This window comes from Podarcis vaucheri (assembly GCF_965113315.1).
Source record: "Podarcis vaucheri genome assembly, chromosome: 7".
NCBI lineage: Eukaryota > Metazoa > Chordata > Lepidosauria > Squamata > Lacertidae > Podarcis > Podarcis vaucheri.
The window spans coordinates 89,654,629-89,671,357 of NC_138765.1; the positions used below are offsets into that span (position 1 = coordinate 89,654,629).

Genomic DNA, 16,729 nt, shown 5'->3' on the forward strand with positions numbered 1-16,729 from the left:
CGTCCCTTCCCGTCCCCCAAGCGGGAGGGGCGGGGCCGCGGGAAGCTTTGCCGGAAGGGGGCGGGAGGATCCGCGGGCGCGCAGGAGCCGGGAAGCCGAGCTGCGCCCGCGCTGCCGCCGGACCTCGCGCCTGGTGCCGCGGTGAGTCCCCCTGGGCTGCCTCTGGCCAGGCGGCGGGACCCGGGACTCCCGCTGCCCGCTTGGCCGCTCCGCGCTCCGGGAGGGGGGAGAGCCATGCCGCGGAGGCTCGTGGGGATGCGTTCGCTCGCTGGATCCGCGCATCTTTTGGAGGGGCAGCAGCACCCACCGTCTGGAACGGGGTGACGTTGGGCAGGAGCCTTTGCTGTACTTTTTTCGACAAGCCTACCCAGATATGTAGAATGTTGAGATTATTTTAATCTGTTTTTAGCTTTTTATTGACCTTAAATTGTTTTTCAGTGTTTCTGCATCCTGTGCCTGTTTTGACTGATGGTTTTATTCTTTTTGTAAGCCACTTTATTCAAGCAGTATCTAAACTTTATGAAATAACTAAGAGCGAGTGAATGCAATAATTCTCCAGCTGAGCGTGGGTTCTCCTTACCCTCCTCCCTCCACGAGGTCCTTCCCGGAACTGCCCACTGGCCCCCATCCCCATCGTGGCTTCCTCGAGGGCCCACGGGCCACATTCCCTGCTAGCCAACTTCTGGGCCCGGGGCCAGTGGTGGGCGGGACCATAATAGTGGGTGGAGCAACGAATCCTGGGCGTTTCCCTTTGTCCAGAAAGACCCGCCTCCTCCCTGACACACCCTTCTCCATCCCAGCCGAGAGCCGGCCTGTTGCCCTGGGCATTCAGGAACATGTTCCAGCCAGACGCAGACTCTCCGTGAGGAGTGTGTTAGGAAGGGCAGAACTCTGCTGCAGAATCATGCTCAATTCCTTTGCTCAGTCTTGGACAGGACATTGCTGTGTTTTCATTGCTGTGTTTTCCTTACTGCCTCTGCTCTTCATCTCTTAGTAGCAGCCTGAGACTCGGGTTTCAGTTGCAAGGAAAAGCTTCCTCTGCTTAACTATCTCCAGCAACATTCTAAGAGATAAAAAGTTTTAGCTAAGACTACTATTGAAGAGGCAAGAGAAAGGCAGGTAAAAAGCAATATACGCCTGGCATATATGAATCTTATTATTCACCGGGAACATAGGAAATGGCATTATGCGATGTGACACTATTCGTCTCCCTAGTCCAGAGTTGTCTCTTCTGACTGGCAGCCCAAAAGAGCAACGCTATACCTGTCTACTCAGAAGTAAACCCCCATTGAGTCTGATAGGGAAGAGTGTCTAGGGTTGCAGCCTACTGCTCTGCCCTTTTGTACAGTTTCCCCTGCTTTTCATGGATAGGAAAGCTGTCATCCTGAGCATATCCGTTTTGCAAACTTGCTCCAGCAGGAAAATTAGGATTTCTTTTGTCCTCTTGCTGGACAGCTGGGACTAAATATTGTGCAGGCAGGTGAGAGGCTTCTTTTGACATAACCGTTAGATTAAATACTATGTGGCAGGAATTCCATTTTTAACTACTATTTTGTTGATAGAAGGTTGGCCTGTCAAAATAATTCCTCTCCCTGCATTTTATTTATTTAATATCTATTATATCTTATTTCATAAAATTTATACACCGCCTGTTCATAAAAACCTCAGAGCTGTTTACAAAAGAAAAAACAGTAAAATCCAGAAAAATTACAGCCCTGCTTTAAAACAATCTGTGAACCTCCATGAGATCTTCAAATGGGCAGAATGCGAAGTTAATAAAAAAAATCTAAAAAGAAAATATACAAAAGATGAAATACTAAAGCAGATTAAAACTACCTCAGCTTTCTTAGCATCTGGATAGGCTTGATTAAACAAGAATGATTCTAGCAGGCACTGCAAATAGAGCAGAGGAGGCCCCTGCCCTCTTTGCCCCCGTCTCTCGATCTTGACTGCTGTCTTTCTTTTGGGGAAGGGCCTTCCTTCGCTAAGCCAATGATGTCGCAGTTTCCAGTGAAGAAGAAGAAGAAGAAGCAGCGCTTGCACCTGCCCGGCCCGCCAGCTCCCCATGCGCATCCTATGCGCTTCCCCAAAGTGGTGCTGTGCCTGGTGGAGAAGAGGATGGGAGCCACGCGCAAGGCTTTCCTTACCACTCTGGCCCGCCAAAGGGGTTTCTGCGTGGAGGATGCCAACAGGTAACAAAGGCCAGGCCAGGCTCTCCCTCTGAAGAAGGAAGAGGTAAAAGGGGGCAGCCCATCCTGGATTTTCAGGCCACAAATTTCCTGGGCACATTTTGTTCTGCTATGGTGCAAGAGTAGCGCTCCAAAGAGCAATAACGTGGTAGCATGAAGAGGCCAAACACCTGATAAAGTGGAGTGATGTGTGAATGGCCCTTCTAGGAGTGTGACATGTTGCAGGACACCCCTGCCCCCCCCCGAAGCCTGCAGTCCGGCAGTGGTGGAGGAAGAGGTGCAGACTGCCCCCGGGTGACATCATTGAAGAGGGTGACAAAATGATAAAAATATGTTTTTTTAAAAAAATGAGCTCACAAAACTTTTTAGTTCAGTCAACAAACATAGCAAAATGCACCTGGCACTGGGCACCACATTGCCAGGGCCGGCACTTGTCTCCCTACAGCTGAGGGGGAAGGCAGTGGAGAGGTTCCACGCAGCTTGCCCCACCCCATGCCCCGCGCCCAGCTTCAGGACACCTGCGACGCACCCGGCACCCGAGCGGCTAGCTACACCGCTGCAGTCTGGAGGGGCCCTCTGCTTGCTGGGCTGGATTGACTGGTTGGGTGTGCACAACGATGTTGCTCAGAGTCTTCTTTCCCCCTTCCTCCCCCCCCCATGTGGTGCTTTCCAGTGACAGAGTTACCCACGTGGTGTCAGAGGGCAACTCTGGAGATGAGGTGGTTGAGTGGCTGCTGAAGAACGGGAGCCACGGCATCGATGTCTTGGGTGGCCGCCCAGCGCTGCTCAACACCAGCTGGTTCACAGAGAGCATGAGTGCTGGGCAGCCTGCGGAGATTGAGCCCAGGCACCGTCTCCAGGTGAGGAAGGAGCTGTTAGTATCTCAGCTCACAGTCAGAGGTAAACTCGCCTCCCCCGGGCAATTAAGCTGGATACTTGATGACCTCTCCCCTGCGTCTCCCGGCAGGCAAGGTCATAAACCCGGCGATTCTCCTCATTAGACGTGAAGAGAACACACCCTCTGCTTCTCTCTGCTTCTCTCCCTCCCTGCATTCTCCCCAGGGAGGGGAAATGAGACAGACAGGAGTCTATTTACATGTTTTATTCCTGTCATTCAGCAGTACATAGAAAACGTGACTGCACCCTTCAGACTCCATCAGAAGAGTCACAGCTCCACCCCTGTACTTCCAGTACAGGTCCCATGACACTCTGAGCTAACATCCGGTGCTCAGTACAGAGAATAGACTCCTCCTTTTTGCCAACAGTACAGTTTGAAACAACAACATCCTGTTTTGCATTCCAGCCATCTGGAGCTGGCTTTTGCCTTGGTGCTTTTTCCCAACAGGAGCCTTGCAGAGCCTTGTCCTGGGTTCCAGCCAGATGCAGGCACACCATGATTGCCATTGTAAGCTTTACAGTGGTACCTCCGGTTGCAGACTTAATTCCTTCCCGAGGTCTGTTTGTAACCCAAAACTGCTTTTAACATGAGGAGCGCTTTCGCTAATGGCTCCTCCCGCTGCTGGTGCGCGACTTCCGCTCGCATCCTGGGGCAAAGTTCGCAACCGGGAGCATCTACTTTCAGGTTAGCAGAGCTCGTAATCCGAAGCATACGTAAGGAGGACGGTGCGTAACGAGGCTCCACTGTATTGATTACTTACGGTAACGCCTTTCTAGGCCCCCAATGCACCTCACAACAATAAGCCCGCCCTGCTCCTGTCAGTCAGATGCTGAGTTCCAGTGACTGTGTAGTCAAAACAGGACTGCTGAGAAGTTGGAGGTGGGGTTCTCAGCATACCTGGCAGGGTGTGGGGGGGTCCGAAGTATAGAGGAGTACAAATGGTATTTAGGAAAAAGTCACCTCGGAGAGCAACCCCCCCCCCAATCAAACCTGCCTGTGAAGACTTGAGTTTTGTTGTGTGCGCTGCAGTCTCTGAGAGGCAAGACACTCCATGGGTGCCAGCGCTTCCCTGGGTTTGGTAGAGTATGAGGCCCTTAATCCTGGGGTTGTAGGTTCAAGCCCCACGCTGGGCAAAAGATTCATGCATTGCAGGGGGTTGGACTAGATGACCCTCATGGTCCCTTCCAAGTTTACAACTCTATGAATGTAGGTTGATGGAGACGGTGGTGTCCTTAGGCTACGTGCCTTTATTTACTCATACATGGAACCTGAGCAAAGGATGGAGGGGTTCACAGCATGAAAACTCCAACTGGTGATGCTTTTTTCCTACTGGGTTCCAGGGGAGCTCCCAGTCGTAGCTTTGAGTCAAGCTCAGGGCAGGCAGGCTTCCCTCTGGGTCTCCAGCATCAGCCAAAACTGAGACACCCAAAACTAAACCCCCCTGGCCTATTGTTCTCCTTTGTAGGATGACCACCCAGCCAGGTGGGGGGGGGGAGGGAAAATGCCTCCCCTCTGCTGGAAGCCTCTTCAGTTGTCACTATGGCAACCCATCTCTTCTTTGAGGTGCTGAGGAGGCCAGCCAAGGAACAGGTCTGGAAGGGACCCATGGATGTCATGACAGGCTATTCCCCCAAACCCATAGTGATAGGGCTGGCTGATGGCAACCCTGAACAGGAGCTCTCTCTACTGCAACATTTCATTGTGAGTCCCGCAGAGGAACAGGGTCAGGCAAGGCCCTGCATGCTTTAACACTTGCTCTTAACGGCGTTTGTCTAGAATAGCTGTGTGGTGTTTTTTGTGTTTTTTTTTTTTGGGGGGGTGATCTGTAAGTTAAACAGGGAGGTAGACAAAGTCTACCCAGCCCCATTCCCAAGGTGGTTTAACAATCAATCCCTCTTTCCAGGGAAACTTGTGACAACTCTTGGCACCCTTAACCACAGCTCTCAGAATTATTTGGGGGGAAGCCATGGTTGTTTAAGGCAGTATTATAGCACTTTAAATGAATGTGGCCTAGGAGTGGCTTGAGAACTGTCATTTTTTGTGCAATTAGTAATTCCTTACCAGAAAAACAGGGTGGAGGGTGCCTCTCTAATGCAATTTCTCTGTTTCTCTCTCCGCAAACACAGTTTCCCAATTTCTCTCTTCCTCCCCCCCCCCCCCCGTTTCTTGCTGGTGCTCTGTTGTGACACTACTAGAGTGTGACTAAGAGAAAGCGTTTGGGGAACTGACACTTATACAGAAGGAGGATGTAAAGTTTAAAAACTATTTTTAGTTACTGACTCTGAGCCCTTCAATGCAGGGGAGCTAAATGTCCTGTCTTTCAGGTGGCTGCCCATGCAGAGACGCTGGAGGCCAGGTGCCAGGTGCCAGTTTATGCTTGCCAGCGCCGAACTCTGCTGGCACACAGGAACCAGACACTCACGGTAATAATCTGTTTCTGGGGACAGGAATAGTTTGGGCATCCCCTTGGAGTGATTGAGCAGAGAACAAGGCTGCAGGGACAGAGAGTGTCTCTGTCACACTCGTGGCATATTATTTAATACTTACAAAAATTATTGCAGATTAATGCAGAAGCAGGAAACCAGAGGCACATGGAAAACATTTTGAGCCCATTGGAATGGATGAACAATAAGGGATGGAAGAAAAGCAGCTCAACCTAAACATGGCAAATCATAATATGAGAGAAGCTCTGGATTTCTTCCTTGCTTACCCAGCTCAAACACTGAGGAGGCCATATGGTGCAACCTCACTAAATTGCATAGCGCAGGTATTGAGGACACCCCCAGGATAGAAATAATGGTTCCACCGCTTTACCAGCCTTGACGAGCAGCCTGACAGCCACAAAACAGGTGAAGAGTTTCCTAGGGCGGAGGCAAACAGCAAATCTTGCATCTACCTCCCCCTTTGCCTGTTTTTAAATCACCTTTAAATTTTTTTCCAATGCTTCTGCTTATTGTGTGTGTTGCTGATTTGTTTATGTATTTTTTTAAAAAAACTTGTCTTGAAGTGGCATGTGTCTTAAAAAGGGAGTAATAGTAATAATTTTATTATTTGTACCCCGACCATCTGACTAGCTTGCCCCAGCCACTCTGGGCAGCTTCCAACATAATATAAAAACACAACAGAACACCACACATTAAAAACTTCCCTTTCCAGGGCTGCCTTCAGATGTCTTCTAAAGGTTGAGTAGTTCTTTATCTCCTTGATATCTGATGGGAGGGCACTCCACAGAGAGGGTGCCCCTACCGAGAAGGCCCTCTGCCTGGTCCCCTGTAACCTCACTTCTTGAAATGAGGGAACAGCCAGAAGGCCCTCGGAGCTGGACCTCAATGTCCATGCTGAATGATGGGAGTGGAGATGCCCCTTCAGGTATACTGGGCTGAGGGTATCAATTCTGTTCAGAAATAAGTGGTCGGGTAAGGGTCAGGTGCTAAACCTTTTGCATGTCAGGCTGTTGTTGGGGGCACAGGAATGGTAAAGATGGCAACCCTAAGTCAGAGTATCGCTCTGTTCAAAGCTAGCAGGTCAGGGCAAACCCTTCTGCTCTGTCCTTCTCCCTGATGTGCTGGCTTTACCCATGCGGGGAGAGTCTGCCTTGATGAATATGCGGCTGCATTCAGAAGCAGGATACTCTGCATATGCAGTTGGTGAGATGGTCAGATCCTCTTTTGAGTGCTTGAACTTGCTTTTGCCAGGGAGCCCCCTTTGAGAATGATCCTTAATTGCCTTTCCCTTGACAGGAAGGTCTGCAAACGATGGCAGAGGAGGCACACTTTTGCGGCAGCGAAGCCCGCAGCCTGGCCTTCTCCAGGGCTGCCTCTGTCCTCAAGTCCTTACCCTGGACAGTCAGAAGAGTGCAGGAGCTGCGCTCCCTTCCCTGCCTAGGAGAGCACTCCAGGAGAATCATCCAGGTGATGGCGCTCTCTGAATCGTCCTCTCTTTCCTCCACAGCCTTGGCTTCTCTCTTCTGCCACGCTCTACATGCCACCAGAAGGTTTCCTTGCTGACTTTGCACCCAGAAGGAAATGTGACCTTCAGGCTGATAAAACCTCTCCACTTCCACTCCGCCCCTGTTCCCTAAAGGAATGCAGACCTCCCGGAGTGGCAGGGAAAGTTATCCCAGCCCTGACGGAGCCGAAATAGTGTCTGTTCTGATGCCGTTGTACACCTCCAGGATGCACCGTAGTTTAGCCTGCTACAGCAACTAGTTTTTGCCATTACCAGGACACAGGTCTTTGGATAATCTTTTTCCTAGACACAATACTGGTATATTTCACCTTGAGTTGCAGCTGGTAGTTCATTATTCTTTGAATAATGTCTCTTCTGATGTCTTGAGCAGAAAGAGGTCCATCTTTCCCATCAACCCCTGCCCAATCCCAATCTCCTTCTTTTAACCGGAAGTGTCTGGAGTGGAAGCTTCCACACGCCAACCTGGGCACTGCAACTGAGCCCTGCTCTCTTCCGGAGTGTCAGAGCTCTGTGCATCTTTTAGCAGTTCTGTGGATGGGGACCGTCATGGCTGAGACAGCTTTGCCTTTGTCTCCCCTGACCAGGAGGTGCTGGAAGACGGCGCGTCTGCGGAGGTGGAGCGAGTCAAGCATTCTGAGAGATACCAGGCAATGAAGGTGCGGTGGCTGTTACTGAATGGCTTTTGGCCTGGTGTGGGAAACCTGTGGCCCACCAGAGGATGTTGGCCCAGAGCTCCTGCCAGCCAGTATGGCCCTGTGGTTAGGGATGATGGGATTTGTAGTCCACCGACATCTGGGAGGCCACAGGTTAGCAATCACTGGCCTAGTGGTTATGGGTGGGTATTGGGGAACATGCAGTGGCCCTTGGGCACGTGTTCTGTGCCCCTGGATCAGGGCTTTGTCTGTCTCAGTTATGTGAGAGTAGAGAGGAAATGTTCCTTGTGGTGGGAAGAGTGCTGTTGTGCTCAGGTCCTGCTTTTGGGATTTCCATAGACATTTGGTTGGCCGCTGTGAGAACAGGATGTTAGGCTCTTCACAAATCAAATCTTTATTGTCGTAGTCAATGGCCGGCATGAAGAAAGCAAGTTGTTCCTGAAAAACCTCAGTCAGTGATGAACCCATCTAGGCCATCTAAAAACATTTAAATCAATCCTCAGAGTTATTAATGGCATGGTTGTCATAGCCAGTATCAGCCATCAAGTGCCTCGGTAAATGGGAATATTTTTAAATTTCTGAAAGATAGCAATGAGGGAGATACAGCAGGGTGCGCATTGCACAAACATGGAGCCACCACCGAGAAGGCCCTGTCACAAGTCGGCGTCAGTCAGGTAGCAGCCAGAGGAGGTGCTCCCACAATGCAAGTCTCTTTGTACATGGCAGGGCAATGCTAAGGCACATCCTTAGGCCTTTGCCCTGTGCATTGAACGGAATAGATGCCCTTGAATTTGCTCCAGAATCCTTCCATCAGCAAACTTTCACTCGGCAGGTTTTCACAAAGATCTTTGGGGTTGGGGTGAAGACGGCCAGCCGGTGGTATCAGGAAGGACTGAGGACGCTGGCCGACCTGCAGGCACATCGAGCAAAGCTGAGCAAGGAACAGGAAGTTGGTAAGCATCCATGCAGTAAGAAGAGGGACTTGGGGGTTAAAGCGGGGTAAGGGTAAAAGGAGCAAGAGAACAATGTGGACTGATACTATGGTGGCCGGGGGGGGGGGGGGAGGAGGCTGTCTCTGTCTATGTCCTTGGCATGTTAGCTTGGCATGTGTTCCTTCAGAGGTCTGCCCTGTCCCATCCCATTTCTCATCAATTTCATGTTGTTGGCATGTATATAAAAATATATCTACACACATGTTGCTTTCCTCATCGTATCAGCAATCTCATTTTAAAACCCATGAAATTATGCATTATTTTTGTACACATTTTGCCCTAAAGTATTCATAGTTTGAATATTTTAACATATAATAAGCACTCTAACATAAAGATCCACATTATTTATATATGCATTTTTGACCCAGGCTTTAGAAACTGACTTTGTGGTTTAATAGCTATAGTTGCTTTTTCTATTTTCATTTATTTTATTTTATTTTTAGAAAAAGGTAACTGGAGCTGATCCTGTTCCACTTTAGATGCCAAATATATATTATCAGTGAATCATAAGTTTTCACAGAAAATTGAAATTACTGAAAAGTGGTATAATAACTTGTCAATTTTTAAACAATTAAATCTCTTTGGGTTGTAGCCAACTAAATTTTACTCTGAGTAGGTCCATTGAAATGAATAGACTGAAGTTAGTTGCAATAATTAATTTCAGTGGGTCTCCTGGGTATGCCTAGCATTGCATACCAGTTGTTATTTCACAAAATAACACTCATCTAGTTTTTGTTAATTAGCAAAAGTATCAAACTAGAAGAAAATATATATATTTTATTATTGTAAGATAATTATTTGAGCTGTCAGATGCCTAGCTCTAGTTCTGGCTTGAGTACTTTGTGGAGAGTCACAGGTGTGCCTGCTTTGCGGCTGCCTTGGATCCTTTGCCCAGCACTGGCGTGGAGAAGCAAGAAGTTGCAAGAGCCCAAAACACCATGCCTTATGCCATGTCAGAGTCTGATCCCTTGGTCTATCTAGCTCAGTATTGTCTGCACTGACTGGCAGTGACTCCAAGAGGTTCCGACAGGACCTTCCCTGCCCTCCCTGGGATGTTCTGCGTGCAGCGCAGCAGCTCTGCCATTGTGCTGTGCTCCTTTCCTTATCTGTATTGGATGGACAGAAATCTGCTGCCTTCCTGTCTCCTTGCTTTTTCGTCCTCAAGTGCTGAGGGGCTCCTGAACACACCTGGTGGTGGGTTTCTTTTCCCCGCAGGGCTCCTTCATTATGACGACCTCAACACCCCAGTGGAGCGCTCTGACGCAGAGGCCATTAGCCAGGTGGTGCGAGACGCAGTGGGGCAGTGCTTGCCTGGGGCTTCTGTGACGTTGGCTGGTGGCTTTAGAAGGTGATGATGGGCTCTTGACAAACATGCTGGAAGTCCTGTGCCAAGAATGTGCCAAGCTTGATTCTTCTGATTCCCAGGAGGTACTTCCTCCTGCAGTACTCATTCACCCCTCTGGTAGAGCATAAGTCACTTTCAGAATCTGCTTATAAATGCCACATTGCAGGGAACTCTGGAAATTGCCCAGTAAAGCAGGATAGGGATCTATCGCAGATATTTCAAGCATGCTCTCAAAATGATGGTCCTTCCTGGGCATCTTGAGAGAGGCTAGGACTGGTCGTCTGTAGCATAGATATGCCTTGCCTTTGCTTCTGATGAGGAACAATTCAGGAAATGATGTTTGCAGTGGGCCAGGGGAGACTGGCACAAAGTACAACTGTCACATTCCGATGAAGAAAGGAACACAGGCGTAAGTCCTCCTCTGCCATTCTTCCTTGGAGGCCAGCAGGTAGATGGGGTGTGCAGAAAGAGGAAGATGTGCAATCACGTTTTATTCAGTTGAGCATTTATTTAACCCAGCAAAGCAGACCTGCTTTTGTTCTCACACTGGCTGCCTTTGCATGTCCTAAATAATAGTTCAGTGTGATGTTGATGCACCGCAGGAAGCCTTCCATTTCCACGCTGCCTCCTGCTTCCCACACGTCCAGGAGGAGGAGATCAGGAGCTTCTGCCTTTCCTCCACCACAGCTTGCGATTTAGTCACACTTCAGGGTCCAGCTAGACAACTTGACAGCGATTTATTTTAAACAAGCCAGACCTGCTAACTTTGGGTGGTATAAGTTTTACTCAGAATAAACTCACTTAAATTCATGACCATGACTAAGCTAGGTCTATTAGTTCAAATGGGTCTACTGTGAGCAAAACATACTTGAATGACAGCCCATGGTTTGAAGTTGACCCGTGTTGTTGGACTACAACTCCCATCATCCCTGACCATCCCTGCTCCTGCTAGCTAGGAATAATAGGAGTTGTAGTCCAACAACAGCTGGAGACTGAAGTTTGAGAAACACTGGCACAGTGAGCCTATGGTTAAACAAAAGCCGAAGCTTCCATATCTCTCCAAGCCGCCCAGGAGCAGAAGAGTGAGCAGAGAGGCTCCCAGCGCTCCTTCCCCTGGCATCAAGCTGTGTCTTAGGTTGACATGTAAACATATCCATTAAATGAGCAAAGATTTGCCACATGGCAATGAGCAAACCAGGCTAGTTCTGACTTGGATTAAGTCTAGGCTTAGATGATGCGCACAGCAAGAAAATAAACTGGAGTCATTGTCCAGAGCTGGACTGGACGGAACAAGAGAGCACAGCCTGTTTTGCAGGGGCTTCCTCCCGTGAGAGAGGCGGCTTCCTTCTGCCTGCCTTCCCGTGACTCAGTGATTCCTGCTATGTCTACCCTTACAGAGGGAAACAAACCGGCCATGATGTTGACTTGCTTCTCACACACCCTACGGAAGGCCAAGAAGGGGGACTGCTGAAGAAAGTCATCAGCTGGCTGGATAAGCAGGTTGGAGCAGAGTTGGGTAGCCCAGGGGGGGGGGAATATGGTGGGGAATCATAAGGGTTACTGGGAAAGCGGCAGACGGAACATTTCAGACACTCTCAAAGCAGAGGTAGCACAGTGACCCTCTAGATCACAACTCCCATCATCCCAACCCATTGGCCATGCTGGCTGGGAGCTGGTGTCTGACAGCTTCCCCCATGCCTGTCCTAAAGGCTTGATATTGGCAATTCCCAAACTGTGTGGGAGGCTGCGTGGGAGTGGGGAAATTAGGGGATTGACGGCTGCTGTGAGCGCTAAGTGTCCACCTACATAGGAGCCGGCCCCTTGCATCTCTGCAGGTTCTGTTGCTCCAGCATTCCCTTATTCCTATCAGCTTCCACACTGTCGGTGGAGTGGGTGGGCGATTCTGTTGTGCATTGCCAACCCAGGAGGCTGCTTGTTGCATTTCTGCAGGAGTCATTGTTCTGAGCATGACCATGTGTGTCCAGATCAGAAGCTTCAGCAGGAGCATAGAATCACAGAATTGTAGAGTTGGGAGGGACCCCCTGGAATGCGTAGGGTGTGGGGTCTTCTGCAACACGAAAGCCTATTTCTGCACCTTTTCTAGGTGCAAGTGAGATACCTCCCTCGGCCATCAGGCGTTCAGAAAACCCTTGGCCGTAGAAATGCTGAGTGGTGTGACTTTTGCATTCTGCTGCCCTGTCTTCCTAGGGCTTCTTGCTCTATCACAGCAGCCGGAGAAACACTTTCCAGGCTCTTGAAGACCCGGAGCTGTGGAGCAGCAGCAGTGCAAGTGCAATGGACCATTTTGAACGATGTCTCTCCATTTTCCGCCTTCACCTTCCTGGGGGTGTTCAGATCGGTGCCGGGGCTCAGAAGCCTGGTGGTGCAGTGACAGGTTCTGGAGGGTCCAGTTTCTGGAAAGCTGTGAGGGTGGACTTGGTTGTGATCCCCTTCAGTCAGTTTCCATTTGCTTTGCTTGGCTGGACAGGCTCAAAGGTGAGTTCAACAGGTATCTTGCCTGGGATTAGAGTTTTCCATCATGGATCCTGGTTCTGTATTTCAGTTTGCATCTTCCTTTCTTTTTCAAAACTTAGAAGGCCATAACACACTGTAAAGAATCCTTACAGCAGTTAGTAAATGTCTCAGGCCAGCACTAGGAACGGCATTGGAATCACCACCTCCTGCTTTAGGGAGCCATTTCTTAGCATTTTATACAAGGCATTTATACCCCACTGTTTAGCCAAAAAGGCTCCTAGATACGTAACATTTCTCCCTAATTCTGGGTAATCTTTACATCGTAAAGGGACTGTGTAGTCCACTTGCCACTGGTTGCAAGAGATCTAGTAGAATTGCATGCTCTCCACATAAAGCAGATGCGAATTAAAAGGAGGTGAGAACAGTTAATCTTTCAGAGACCCTGCAGAGACACTTTAGGTGGGTATGTGCTTCAGGTTTAAAGGTAAAGGTAAAGGTACCCCTGCCCGAACGGGCCAGTCTTGACAGACTCTGGGGTTTGTGCGCCCATCTCACATCTATAGGCCGGGGGCCAGCGCTGTCCGGAGACACTTCCGGGTCACGTGGCCAGCGTGACAAAGCTGCATCTGGCGAGCCAGTGCAGCACACGGAACGCCGTTTACCTTCCCGCTGGTAAGCGGTACCTATTTATCTACTTGCACCCGGGGGTGCTTTCGAACTGCTAGGTTGGCAGGCGCTGGGACCGAGCAGTGGGAGCGCACCCCGCCGCGGGGATTCGAACCGCCGACCTTTCGATCGGCAAGCCCTAGGCGCTGAGGCTTTTACCCACAGCGCCACCCGCGTCCCCGTGCTTCAGGTTTAAGAGCCTTTAATTACAGAATGAATGGAATTCTCATGCAAGCTGTTTGGCAGGGACTGCCTTAGCAACCCATCTCCTTTCTTCTCTCCCCTTGGCTACGTCCCAGAATTTTGAGCGCGACCTCAGGCGCTACTCCAAGCACGAGAAGAAGATGGCTCTCAACAATCATGCCCTTTATCACCTGGAGCAGGTACACGGCTTTTAACAGAGGAGCATCAAAGAAGGAAGGGTCTTTCCACCTGGGTTGCCTGTGGCTTTGCGCCTGGTTTATCCTTATAGAACTGGGGAGGGGGGCATTTGGGGCTCTTTTATAGAACAGGGGTCTTCTGTTTGTAGCCCTTCCTCATGGGCCAGCATCAACAGGTGGGTGGGGCAACCTGTCTGTCAAATCACATGATGCCACATGATTGACAGGCTTGTGCAGGGATTGCCAAAGTGGTGGGGAGGGCCAAAGAAAGGAGCAGAGGCAGTGGATCTTGTGCTTTGCCTTGACTTGCAAAACACCCCTCGGATTTCTCCCCCGACCCTTACGCTGGCAGGGAGGGAAGGGAGCGAGGAGGAAGGGCCTTTGGCAAGGGGACTCCTCAGGCTTTGCTGGTGCTTGCAGAAGGACCTTTCTTTCTGCTTGGCTTTCCGTCCCCAGTAGGGAAGTGGTGCATGCAGCCAAACTGAGCAGGATGTAGCCCCTGCTAAATCGTTTTGGCTGCAAGTGCCTGTTTCTGCAGCAAAGGCAGAATTGAAACCCTTCCTTCCTTCCCATGGTATCAGCTGGTGGGACAGTGAGCGGGGGTTGTGGAAAATTACCCCTCCCCATTTTTCAGGAGTCAGTCCTGAGGAAAAATCTGTACCTGCTGCCCTGCAGGGAATCTTTGGGAGAAGAAAAGGCTGAGGAGCGAACCTTGCACACATCTGGAGTGGAGTCCCTAAGAGGGTTGGGTGGCACCTTGGACGCCTCCTTCCGGCTGGTGCCAAAGGTTTTGCTCTGCTTTCCTTTGGATGGCATCAGAGAGGCGGGGCGGCGGCGGCGGGGGGTATCTTGCTGTCTGGGCAGCCCAGGACCTCCAGACAGACTGCCCAGGCTTGCACCCTGCAGAGGTCACTTCAGTGCAGCTTGACTTCACCCCTGGAGGCGCACTCCATTGTCTCTTGAGACAACACTGGCATTGCTGCAGACGTTTCCATTTGTTTTTTCCAAAAAGGCCGGTTTCCAGGCCTTTTCAACAGCTTGTGAAATGTCACCAGCTGGGATGGTTGCCCTCTGCCTCCGAGGTTGGTGGCAGCAATGCTTCTGGAAGCCACTAGAGGGCGGCAGGCTGGTGTGCTCAGGTCCTTCTTGTGGGGTTCAGACAGGCACCTGGTTGGCCCTGTGAGAAGAGGGTGCTGGACTCGGTGGGTCCCTGGCCTGATCCAGGAAGGCCTTCTTACACACTTGGACAAGGCGAGGGGTGGAGAAGACTCTCGGGCTCCTGGGCTGCCACATCCTAGTCCTTTACCATGAAGCGTCCAAAGTAGCAGCATTGCCCTTTCTTACAGTTCCTGAGACAGGAGTGACACAAATTCTGCAAAACAAGGATGTTTGCATGCAATCTCTTTAAGATGCATAATTTGTGCAGCTTACAAAGTTTGGTGCAAATTTTTTGTGGTGGTTTTGTTTTCTTCAGAATGGAGTCTGCAGAGCCCTACTTAATGGGCGTCGGGAGAAAGTAGGATGTGGAGGAAATCATTTCAGCCTCTGGTTAATTTGTTTATGTGTGTGTCTTTTAAACCCCCTTCAGAATTTTTTTTTGACCGCTGCCTCTGAAGAAGAGATTTTCCAGCATTTAGACTTGGAGTATGTACCCCCAGAAGAGAGAAACTCCTGATTTCTGCCATGCAAATCACCTACTTCATCCCACGGAAATCACAGGCCCATCCAAGTGAAATGGGAACACGTTCCAGCTCCTCTGAATTGCCTGGCACTCTCGCTGTTGGAACAGGAGAACCTCTAGCCTTTTTACACTGATTTCAGAAATAGGCCTGTTGGATCAGAAACCTGTGTGTGTGTGTGTGTGTGTGTGTGTGCGCGCACACACACACACACGTGCGCCTGGGTGTCCTATTCTATGTTCATGGATTTTAAGGAAATAAACAAGCACTTTTTTGTGTGTCTGTGCTGCCTCAGTTTCTGTCTTGAATTTTTCCTAGCACAGCAAATGGTGGAGGCAGCCTGTGTGTTTGCATGGTTCCTGTCACAGTTTGACTGCTTTGCAAATCTGCCCACAGGCCCAAAGGTCTTGGTGAGCCTTGCAAGTACAAGGGGATGCCTCATATTTTGCTTCTGTGTTGGGGACTGGCAGGCAGGCAGACAGACATTCCCAGTGGGGCACAGTGCAGGGTTCCTGTGCTGGTTGCAGTGGGAATGGAACAGGCCAGGCTCCCCTCGTTTGAGAGGCAGGCGCATGTTTGTAGGGAAGTGGGACTGGGCCCCTCCAACCACTAGGCAGCAGGTGCTGGAGTAGCTGGGGGGTCCTGGAGGACAGAGCTGTGTGTGCCCCCCAAGTGTCAGCAGCCAAGGGCAAGTCAGTAATAAGACACCTGGTGTCAGTGAAGTTAACTATTTCAGGAAACCAAAAGAGTGCAGGCATAGTGATCCCAGCAACTCTTCCCAGTAGGTCTGGCCCCAATGAGGCCGTTGTGAGGACTGAAGATCCCAGCTCCCCAAATTCCCTCTTCCTCTGGGTCCTTCCCCAGCAACCTGAGGCTCCTTCACCTGTCTCTTCATTTTGCTTCATGTTCTGGGAGACCAGGGGGGAAGAGAGCTGCTTGCAGCAGGAGGGGGAGACCAGCTAGCTACTTGATCTCTGCCTCTTGACCCCCCTCCTCTGCAGCCTCTGGACTGCTCTCTGCCACAGCCTCTTCCTGCTCACTAAACCCAGTTGCCTTTTCCCTCTGACCACTCATTGGTGTGGCTCTGAGTCTTCTTCCCCTGGGGGTTCCCCACCTGCTGCCTCCCACCACTCCTCTGCATCCAGCCAGTTCTGCGTAAGCTTGCTGCTGCTGCTGCTGCCGCCGCCCTTGTGGGTGATGCTCTCCTGCCACCAGTCTTCACTGAGATGCAACTCCCAGGCTGATCAGATTTTGGGCAAGGCAGGGTAGGGAACCCATTTTCTCGTCCTGCTCAGGCAGCAAAATGTCTTGAGCCATCCCTGAAGAAGAGTCTTCCTGAGCATTATTTCTCAGAGCTGTTAAGAACCTTTAATAATAATAAACCACTTGCCCTCTTATCCTGGAGAGCAACTGACTAAAGTTTGGTCTGCTCCTGCTGCTTTTCACTGGAATTTTTTTTTTTGCTGTGATACATCTGGAGGAG

The 16,729-nt window shown here is 50.3% G+C and overlaps 1 protein-coding gene across 4 annotated transcripts; it reads left to right on the top strand.

Moving 5' to 3' along the window:
- The first annotated feature begins 71 nt into the window (after positions 1–71).
- Positions 72–15,528, top strand: POLM (DNA polymerase mu). 4 transcript variants are annotated; one of them, XM_082230174.1, is made up of 12 exons: positions 72–141; positions 1,973–2,192; positions 2,863–3,049; positions 5,412–5,510; positions 6,828–6,998; positions 7,641–7,712; positions 8,542–8,662; positions 9,917–10,049; positions 11,444–11,546; positions 12,255–12,542; positions 13,487–13,570; positions 15,156–15,528. In XM_082230174.1, exons 2-12 carry the CDS (start codon positions 1,993–1,995, stop codon positions 15,240–15,242), a joined length of 1,545 nt encoding a protein of 514 aa, XP_082086300.1. In that variant the 5' UTR covers positions 72–141; positions 1,973–1,992; the 3' UTR covers positions 15,243–15,528. The 4 variants fall into 4 exon arrangements, with proteins under 4 accessions (XP_082086300.1, XP_082086301.1, XP_082086302.1 ...); XM_082230175.1 differs by lacking the exon at positions 72–141 and adding an exon at positions 504–1,119; XM_082230176.1 differs by lacking the exons at positions 72–141; positions 7,641–7,712 and having other exon boundaries at positions 504–2,192.
- The last annotated feature ends 1,201 nt before the right edge of the window (positions 15,529–16,729 follow it).

What these genes read in the sequence shown, in the direction of transcription:
- POLM (XM_082230174.1), top strand. Translation starts at nt 1,993, where the DNA reads ATGATGTCGCAGTTTCCAGTGAAGAAGAAGAAGAAGAAGCAGCGCTTG. An exon ending in TTGGCTGGACAGGCTCAAAG is followed by an intron (nt 12,543 to 13,486) that starts GTGAGTTCAACA and finishes GCTACGTCCCAG; the next exon opens with AATTTTGAGCGCGACCTCAG. An exon ending in CCCTTTATCACCTGGAGCAG is followed by an intron (nt 13,571 to 15,155) that starts GTACACGGCTTT and finishes AACCCCCTTCAG; the next exon opens with AATTTTTTTTTGACCGCTGC.